Source organism: Watersipora subatra, chromosome 6, assembly GCF_963576615.1.
Source record: "Watersipora subatra chromosome 6, tzWatSuba1.1, whole genome shotgun sequence".
Classification (NCBI taxonomy): domain Eukaryota; kingdom Metazoa; phylum Bryozoa; class Gymnolaemata; order Cheilostomatida; family Watersiporidae; genus Watersipora; species Watersipora subatra.
The window spans coordinates 47973134-47983744 of record NC_088713.1 but is presented as its reverse complement, the minus strand read 5'-3'; the positions used below and the strand labels follow the sequence as shown (position 1 = coordinate 47983744).

The 10611-nt window shown below is 35.0% G+C and overlaps 1 protein-coding gene across 3 annotated transcripts in view; it reads right to left on the bottom strand.

Annotated features, from left to right (window-relative positions):
* LOC137398495 (long-chain fatty acid transport protein 2-like) overlaps positions 1-10611 on the bottom strand; it is a 49579-nt gene continuing 38968 nt past the window's right edge. For all 3 annotated transcript variants that reach the window (XM_068084612.1, XM_068084610.1, XM_068084611.1), the window contains 5 exons: positions 9489-9683; positions 6514-6617; positions 3501-3661; positions 2622-2737; positions 1-878 (listed from right to left, as the gene is read on the bottom strand). In XM_068084612.1, coding sequence (XP_067940713.1) covers positions 747-878; positions 2622-2737; positions 3501-3661; positions 6514-6617; positions 9489-9683 — 708 coding nt within the window. In that variant the 3' untranslated portion in view covers positions 1-746. The remainder of the gene's footprint in view (positions 879-2621; positions 2738-3500; positions 3662-6513; positions 6618-9488; positions 9684-10611) is intronic.

Here is a 10611-nt window from a genome sequence, read left to right as displayed (position 1 = left end):
CTCAATGCTAGTAATATATATTTCCATAGCAAAGCGAGACAGCGTAAATACATTTGTAAAAATTGGAGCAATCATTTGGAAAAATTTCAAAATATAATATTAAATTAATATAATAACTAGTCATGATTTGAGCTCACCTTCAAATGCAAAGACTGTCTAAAACAATAAAATACATCAGGATGTTCCCTAACAGATGAGCTTACTCAAAAACTTAATAGATATTATCAGAAAGTATCAGTTATTTTTCTATCATTTGCAACTTTTTTTGGTGTTTGAGGTGATCTGACTACCAGGATATTTCAAGATTAAAATCGATAAAACTTGATTGCGATTAACGCTCAGAAGAAAAATGCGTGTGAAATGACGTCACAAGTTGTTATAGTTGTGATAGTTGATATCAGCTATAATTGCGTTCAAGTTGGAAAGTTACGCGTCTCTATTCTATCAGTTTCTTTGCAACTATAGACATCATAATCACACTTTTAATTGATCTGACGGTTTTACCGTGGTCAAGTTTTGTCAATTGTAATCTGATATATCAATTTTATATATGATCAAGTTTTTTAAAATTTTAACGTGGAACATCCTTGCGATCAGATCACCTCAAACATTAAAAGCAATTCCAAATGATGGAAAAATACTGATAATTTTTGATGGAATTTAGTAAAAATATTGTGCGTGTTCATCTCTAAGTACACCAACCAACAACATGTAATACCTCAGTCTAAACCAGTCTAAACCTCAGTCTAAACCTTTATACGGCCATTAAGAATGCCTTCATAGACATCTGTCGTGAGAGGGGCATAAGTCTCTGCCCTACCATCTCGCACATAAACATCAGGTACATCAACATCGAAGCCCTCCTGCTGGAGTTTAAACTAAAATATTCAAAGGAGAGGTAAGTGCAATATGAAATGTATTGGGGTGCTCATCATTTGTAATATATAACCATCATAATCATAATACAAACATAGTCTTTACTATGATAAGAGCTGTGCACGTCTGTCCGATAGTAAGATGCTGGGGAAAAGGTTACAACATACAGAGTTTGAACCTGCAACATTCTGCTGGGCCGCCCGGCAAGCTGCCCCCAACGCCAATTGTTCACCTTCCTGTATTTTAGCATATTTGTATGTATAGTTATTACACCTCGCGATTTCGTGCCGACTGGTTGGGGTTCAACATTTATGTTGGTTTTCTTGAAAGCTCTAACAATAGAGGCTGACTTTACCTTAGCTCATGCGTCCCACACTCCCGCTTATATGGTGGCGTAACTCATCCGCCCCTGTTTTCCAGTTTAAACTGAGTATTATAAGCATGTTGCTTTACTGATGCCAGTTTAGGAGGTTTCTTAAACGAGTGATTAGCAGCACACCTTCCTGTTATACTTAGCAGGAGTTTTCATTGTTTTAGTGGGAATTGTCTGCGGAGTGGTGACTGTAGCACACTTACCAAAGGCAAACAACAGATTTTAGAATTCAGTTTACAAAAAGGGCTCACTGTAATAAATGTGCGCACAGTTGACATTGTAACACATTGAAGTCTGCACCTGAGATAACTCGGAAATGTATTTTTCCACTTGATCCTATGCAAGAGTTAGCTTGGATTTGTAATTTCGCTATGTTTTTACAAAATTCCGGTTTACGAAAACTATGAAACTTTGAAGGCTTTGTGTGGTATAGGATTTTAGTACAATCGCGGTTTCAAGTTGATTGGACTATGTGTTTTTCATATATAGCCAAAATACTAACGCCACTTTTATCAGAGCAATAAATTAAAAAATGGCTACTGATGGAACAAGTTCTGTTTGCGATTCAAAACTTCTGGCTGACTTAGAATAAAGAAACTTCAACGACTGTGTGCAGCATATGTTTTCAGTCTAGTTTCAAATTGACTGGGTTATTATTTCTTGAGATAATATCAAAATAAGGAGGACACTTCTAACAGACTGAGAAAGGCAAAATGCCTGCCAATAGAACATTAATTTATTGTATTTCTGGTTTATGTAGTATTACTAAACTTTGCTCGCCGAATGGGGCCTATACTGTCAAAATAATTGATAACATCAAGTCAATTGAACTATTAGTTTTGGAGAAATTGCCGATATACCCCAAACATTTCTATTAAAAAAATAAATGATAAATTACTGTCATCAGAACACTAGTTTCTAATGATATACTAGTTGCAATTCTCAGTGATGAACAAATAGGCAAGCTTATTAAACTAAAAAGCTTCTCCTCAACAACAACAGCTTTATACTAAAATATTTGTTTTTCTATTCATAAGAATATACACACGCTATCAAACTTGGTATACTGCAATCACGTTTTTTCAGTTTCTAAAAAATATGACCAAAAAACTATTTGCTATATTACATTTCTGTTTTTTGTTGAGTTCTACAAGCTTCGAGCTATAAAATTTAGTTCAAAGAGTTCTGCTATTCCACTATTCCAACTACTTTCACAGTAGATAGAAAGTTGTTACGGTCTGGGATCAGGGGGCTTGCTTGTGTCTAAAAGGTTAGGCTTCAACGCGCGAAATTTTTTAAAAGATTTTAAGTGCGCCGTATGGTGCAAAAAATGAGCAGATTTTTTATTTCAATGCCTAACCATAAACCTCACCTTCTGGTGTTTGAAGGTGCCAGTAATGTGGAGCTGGGACATGAACCTGAGGAACACAGGCCTGGCATATGATGGTAGGTAGTGTTCACAGTGGGTGTAGATACTCTTTAACAGTTCTGTAAATTCACCAATAAAATTGTTCTCTAAATATCCATAGGAAAGCCTCCTACTCCTACATATGCTGCGGCGGTATGTGTGAAAAATATAAAACAAATATATATCGGAAATTGTGTGTAAAACTTGACTTCAATTTTTATTTTTTCATTCTAGTAATGTTCTAAACAATAACATGAAAAAAAGTGAAATAATGTATGTAATAAATACTTGTTTAATTAAACAATTATTAAAACAGGAGTTATCCTCTCCATGCAATTTTTGGCTATCTATGAAACTATGACAAAATTATATGAGTAACACAGTAATTACTCTATCCATGAGCAGTGATGAAACCTAATAAAACACATTTAGCTCCAAACACATTCGTTATTAAGGCTATCAAGTTTTTCGTAACCTAAAAACATTTGAATATTTGTAAATCTCATGAGTTGACTTTCAAAATGTGTCTGCCGCTAATAAAACATCAACAACTCAATAAAGACCAGAATCATCTCCGCGCATATATGGTTTTTATCTTCACATATCAATATACAGGAGCTGATAACTTCATATTTCCAGCAATAGCAATCTACTAATCTCTCAATCTACTAAACTAGTCTAGTTACAACTAGTTACGAACAGTTCAATTACCTCCGAATAGACTAGGAAAAGCCAAGACCCTGTAGAGTCACTAACACTAAGCCATGGAAGAAAACAAACATGTGTCGCTAAAAAAATGAAACAAAATATTTTAAGACGAATATGCAGAAGAGCGACTATTACCTGAAGTGATCTGCCCGCCTTCCTTGAGCACTATGGCTGCCATACCACATTTACCATCTGTGCCAGGAACAGCCACTCCATAAACAGAACAATCCTCTATTACAGCCAGTTCTGATATCAAGTTACCAACTTCCAGAGTGGACACATTCTCTCCTTTCCATCTGTTGGATACAACAAGGTACAACAACTACCTTTTATGTTATACTTATGCACGAGCTCTAGTTAAAATAGTTATGGAGTTTTCCATATTTAAAAACCTGAACGTATATACCCTACAGGATGAAAATATTCGTTGGTTATAAAAATTCGCGATATCGCGAACAGTCAATTCCGCAAATTATTAAATTCTGTGAATAATTTGTTCTATTTTTAATCACAAGGGAGAATAACTACTGCATCAAATTAAAAACTAGCCGCTAGGCATAAATACTAAACGTAGTTGAGTTCTAAAACATTTTTAAAATCATTGCCTGGGTTTTGAGCTAACACCATTGCCAATGCATCACATTTCTTTACAAAATTATTCAAGGTTGTCACAAGATATGCAGAATGGCGTCATCGCAAAAATAGCCGCGAGGCAGAAGTACTAAACGTAGCCGAGTTCCAAAACTTCTTTAAAATCATCGCCGGTGCTTCAAGTTTTATTGCCATTGTATCAAACTTTACAAAATTATACAAGGTTTTCACAAGTTATTCGGCATGGCTTCGTCATCGCAAAAAATCTCTCCTAGTCTTTTTACATTGAAATCAATCTCTAATACCGAAGTTGAGGACGATCATGATTCTGATCTGGACATTATGGTATGTATTTGATTTGCAGTGCAGATACGTTTTTCCATAATTAACTGCATTAGTTAATTCTTTTGTTTAAAAACTGATCGCTTTCATTAAATACTTCAGCTATTGTTTTTGCACTTCTGCACCGCAGCACGTTTTTGCACTTATTAATATGTTTTCTTTTTTTGTTTACTGCAGATTGAGAATGAAACAACCTACTCCGATTACGAAAACTAGGGACAAGTAGTAATATTCATCAAGGCAGGAATATTGGCAGAGAAGCAACCAGTCAACCTAGACCTTCATCGACAACCTAGATTTCATCGACAACAACTCCTTGATATCGCTGCAGCAAACATGATTATATTATATATTTTATTTTGTGTATAGATATATTATAATTTATTACAAACTTGAGTGTACAAATAAAATATTTCAAAAAACAATAAAACTTTACAAACGATGAATGGAGTAAATATAAACAGTTTAGTCATTATGGCGGTTGTCTAGCAATAAAATTAATCTGGTACTCTTGATAAGTGAATACTAGCGTGTAATGGTGCTCACTGACTAATTATTTTGGTAATAGCAGCTCTATATCGCTGTCACTGTCTTGGGTAGATGTTAAAGGCGATTCTATCGCTACTGCATGACTGGTAAGGAAGTTATCATCAGAACTCTCCTCGTGGCTTACTATTGCAAAGTTCTGCCGGTTGGCCAAAAATTTGTGCTTGTAAAGGCGTTTTTGTTCCTTTTTTAAAACAGATATGTTCTTCTCGTTAGCAGCTGCAGTCACTTCTACCCTAATTCAAGACCTCCCTGAATGATTGGTGATCTTCTAAGAATGACATCTACCACCCTTGTAGTCATGGTGCCTCCGTGTATGATGAAAAATCTCTCTCACACTAAAACAAATAACGAAGCGGTAGGGTTGGAAAAAATAAATATTGCGTTTTACTGAAGAACCAAAGTAAAATTCAACTAATTTAGTAAATGGTTTTGAAAAAACTCATTGCTTACCACAAATCGTTGGTTCATCAAAGGCCTCCAAATCGATGAATATTGGTGAAAACCTCTGAGCGCAGCAAAGAATTTATAGCTTAGCATGATCGACTCGTAGTTGCAAGCTGTGGTGTATACTGCGTTTTGGTGTATGCGCACACCGAAACACGCAATGTGCGCATGCATAGGGTAAACTCTATTGCAAGACGCAATAGAGTTAACTCTTCATAGAGAGTGACAGTTTTCAGCCGCAAATAAATTAATCCGCGAATATGCATGAAACGGCAATTTTCACGAAATATAATTCCGCGAATAAAGTAATCCTGTAGGGTATACTATATATACATGTACTACAATTATTGTTATTCAAATCTTATATATATTGTTTTGTCTAATTTATGATTATGTTATTGAATGACTATGTAGTCTAAATTCTAAAAAAATCATTTTTTAATGATAGAAGAATCAAACGCTTTTATTTGTTTATTTCTAGTCATAATTTCATGATTTCAAATAAGCAAATGAATAATAATACAACAATATAACTTTACAGCTGTTTGGTTTACATATTTGAAACCAGGACAGAATGAGGATTAATTTATTATATAACTCGTGGCTATTGACTAAATTCACTATGAGTAACAATGTTGTAAATGAGAATATTAGTTTTCAAACAAAGGGCTGCAGTATATTTTTTACACTACTGTAAATTTAGGTGTAAATAAAAGTGTATCTGGTGTGATCATATCTGTACAGATTGTAATCTTCAACCATTAAAAAATGAATTGCTCACATTTATAGCTACTGATTAAATTCACCATGTGTAACAGTGCTGTAAATGAGAATTTTAGTTTTCAAAAGAAGAGGTCCAGTTTATTTTACAGACATCTGTAAAAGAATGAGATCCTTTTCACCCTCTCAATAGATAGTTTTGCACAGATTGTATGTTCAATAGCTATTTGAATATAAGCAAGAAAATGCAAACGCTGATTTTGTAAGAATTCAATACTGTATTAAATGAAAAAACATTAAAAATTTTTTATTTTATTACAATTTCTACAACACTCCAGTTAGTCTATTTTGAAAACAACGGTTGTAAATGATAATTTTAGTTCTTTAACGAAAGGATCTAGTTTGTTTCTTACACCACTATATATCATTTTAGTTCAAATGACACAATTTACAAATTCTCTCAGATCAGACATTTAGGAATTTAGAAACGAGTGTCACTTACCTGAAAGTGTCTCCAACTCTGTCAACAAAGTAGACATAGTAATCATGGTCCCAGAGCAGCATGTCTCCTGTGTTGAAGTAACAATCACCTTTTTCCACCACGTTCTGAAACAAACTCCAAACAGATAGGACATAAAGACCACAAGAAACACTAACTTGAATAAAATGTTTCAGTTGACGCAGACACAGATTCAGCTAGCTAATTAGCTAGAAAAACATTTTTTACAAAAAAGTCTTTTCCAAACATTTTACTAAATATCATTGATGTAACCATGAAAAAACAGCACTTACAAAATAATTTTCATTAAGTTTTAGACTTGTTTTCTCTCATATAAAATGAGATCGTTTGATGTGGGAATTATGTTCTTCATTGGTTTTACTGAGGTATTTAGCCAATATTTGATGCATTGTTTAGTAAAACAGCCAATTGACAGAAACCTCATTTTTGGTAGGGCAGACAACTCCCTTTTGAGAATGATTTGCATGATAAAATTATCGTGGTTGATGGGGCTGTGCCGCTGCTAGTCTCAAACTATCGGACAGTCTCATTTGCTTAATGTTTGTATTTTGGTTGTTTTTTATGCTTCACTTATAAACTATATGCAATAAAACTAACACACTCAAACACCACACTCACACGTGCACACATACTCACACCATAGAATAGCATATTAATACTGAGTAGCATGCCAGTGTTAAATGAAAAGTATTATGCAGCTAGATTTGAAACTTCTAAACAATTGGAATTAATATAAAAATGGATGAAACATTACAATTGAAAGTAATACAAAAATAAAAGGCTAGACAATTTGATAATTGTAGCAAACTGACAGACCCACTCTGACATTGTCTGTTGCTCCATTGAATTGACTCAGAAAATGTTTAGGTCAATCTTTATTATAATAAGAGCATTATCTGTCTGTCCAAAAGGAGTGTAAAAGAGTACTGACTCAATTAGTACCAGTCAGTACCGTCTCTATTAGTACCAGTCAGTACTGACTCTATTAGTAGCAGTTAGTACTGACTCTATTAGTATCAGTCAGTACTGACTCTATTAGTACCAGTCAGAACTGACTCTATTAGTACCAGTCAGTACTGACTATATTAGTAGCAGTTGGTACGGACTCTATTAGTATCAGTCAGTACTGACTCTATTAGTATCAGTCAGAACTGACTCTATTAGTACCAGTCAGTACTGACTCTATTAGTAGCAGTTGGTACTGACTCTATTAGTACCAGTCAGTACTGACTATATTAGTAGCAGTTAGTACGGACTCTATTAGTATCAGTCAGTACTGACTCTATTAGTATCAGTCAGAACTGACTCTATTAGTACCAGTCAGTACTGACTCTATTAGTAGCAGTTGGTACTGACTCTATTAGTATCAGTCAGAACTGACTCTATTAGTACCAGTCAGTACTGACTATATTAGTAGCAGTTGGTACGGACTCTATTAGTATCAGTCAGTATTGACTCTATTAGTATCAGTCAGAACTGACTCTATTAGTACCAGTCAGTACTGACTCTATTAGTAGCAGTTGGTACTGACTCTATTAGTACCAGTCAGTACTGACTATATTAGTAGCAGTTGGTACGGACTCTATTAGTATCAGTCAGTACTGACTCTATTAGTATCAGTCAGAACTGACTCTATTAGTACCAGTCAGTACTGACTCTATTAGTAGCAGTTGGTACTGACTCTATTAGTATCAGTCAGGACTGACTCTATTAGTACCAGTCAGTACTGACTATATTAGTAGCAGTTGGTACGGACTCTATTAGTATCAGTCAGTATTGACTCTATTAGTATCAGTCAGAACTGACTCTATTAGTACCAGTCAGTACTGACTCTATTAGTAGCAGTTGGTACTGACTCTATTAGTATCAGTCAGTACTGACTATTAGTACCAGTCAGTACTGACTCTATTAGTACCAGTTAGTATTGACTCTATTAGTACCAGTCAGTACTGATTCTATTAGTACCAGTCAGTACTGACTCTATTAGTACCAGTCAGTACTGACTCATTTAGTACTGACCAGCCCGTAGTAAAGAATTTTCATTTGATTAGACTTCAATATTTGAGATTGTTTTGGAGAGTAAAAATACTGCGACAATTTGTGTTGCTGGAAAGCATAATGTGATAAAACATCATCGTTCACATTATCAAGTCATGTACTTAGACCGTTCAAGATGAAAAAAAATCCGGAGTCAAACAAAAAGTGGCCACGAGGAAGGCAAGATTAAAAAAGCATGAAGCACAGAAGGACATACAGTACTGACAGTTGACATCAACAGACAACAGATTTTCTACACTCCTTCCTGGACTATGCTTTCATAGAACTGATGATATGGATTTAAACTTGGGCGCATGTTAAGTTATCGTGTGATAAGTGTTTCAATGGACATTTGCATGTTGTGGATTGATGAGGATGCTTTGTTAGAAAAAATAAGGAATTCTATGCTAGACATCAAAGCGGCACACTTCTGTCTAGCTTAACATCACACTTTCGAAATGAGAACAATTAAAGTGTAGAGAATGTTTAAACCGAATAAATTGCACGGCTAGTGCCGTTTCCAATTTTTGCAAACATAGAATATTTGATAAAAATTTGCGAGTTACAAGACTTATTTGACTTGACTTGCAGGCTTTTGCAGTTTCCACATTGAGGATGACGCAAACTTGCAGATCAACGACCTCATCGATGGAAACATAGCGTTGGATCAAGGATGATATAATAGCACAACAGATCATGGCTTGTTTTAAACATTTTAATTGGTCAAGTTTATCGATTAAAATCTTGAAACATCCTGGCAATCAGATCACCTCCAATATAAAAAACAATCACAAATAATATAAAAATATCGATAATTTCCAATAAAAAGCTACAAAAATTTTGTGTAAGTTCATCTTTATTTTAGGAAAGTCAGCTGATTTACAAAAAAAAGAAGATAAAGTTGAATCACTCTTACTAACCCTGACTATCTTTCTGTTACTTTGCTCAGCGCTTGCATAGCCATCAAACCTGGCACGCTCATTTATCTGTCCTACGAGCAAGCCTGGTGTGCCCCGAGGAACCTGTATGCACATGCCATCCGCGTCGCGTACAATCTGGTCATTCTCCGTGTCATACTTGACGAAGAAGCTTTTAGGCACTTTTTCAGACTTGTTCTACAAACATTAGAGTGTGCTGAACTCTGTGTAAAATGACTAGCCTTAGGGTACCATTGCCTACAGCCAGTGTTCATTACCGGCATGTTTGGGACACATGTTCCATGGAACTAGTACTAAGCAAGCACATTGACAACTGTTTGAAACGCTTCTACAACACCTGTTAGTGATTTTCAACCAGGTTGCTGTGGCACACTAGCGTGCTGTCAGATATTGTCAGGTATATGGAAAAAATTATCATTGAAAGGCTTCGTTTTTTAACTTTCTTCATATTATTAGTATTCATTATTGCTACTATTATTATTCAGTCCTATTATTATTATTATTATTACTATTGGCTGTCCTTCTGTTCGCTTTTTAGGATCATAAAGCAGAGAGAATACGTATTTACACAATTATTCTTCAACTCAAAAAGTGAACTGATTAACGCAGTTGGTTAGAGCATCAGTCAGACAAGTTTCGGGTTCAAAGCCTACACAGCACAATGTTTTCTCGGATCTTCACAATTATTCTGAGGCTTTAGAAAATGGTGAAGAGCTTTTAAGAATCTATAAACATTTACACTTTACACTTGGTTCTTACAAGTTGGCTGATTTGTAAGGCCAGTTAGAGCATCAGTCTGACAAGCTGAATATTATGGGTTCAAGCCAAATAGAAAGCAATTTCTTTTCAGATTGTGACCATTATTTATGGAAAGTGACCAAAAGCTTCATGTCTTTTTACCATTCCTACACAGATATCCATGTTGTGTTCATCAGAGCAGGTTTTCCACTAACTGAGTGTATAAATACACTTAAAAACTAGATGTATTACTACATTAGAGTGGTATGGTACTCACTATATCTATGTCAAGTGCTTTGGTATTGCGCCCGACGATTTTATAAATGTAAAAAATATGGCACGGCTTAAAGAAGGTGGAAAATCACTG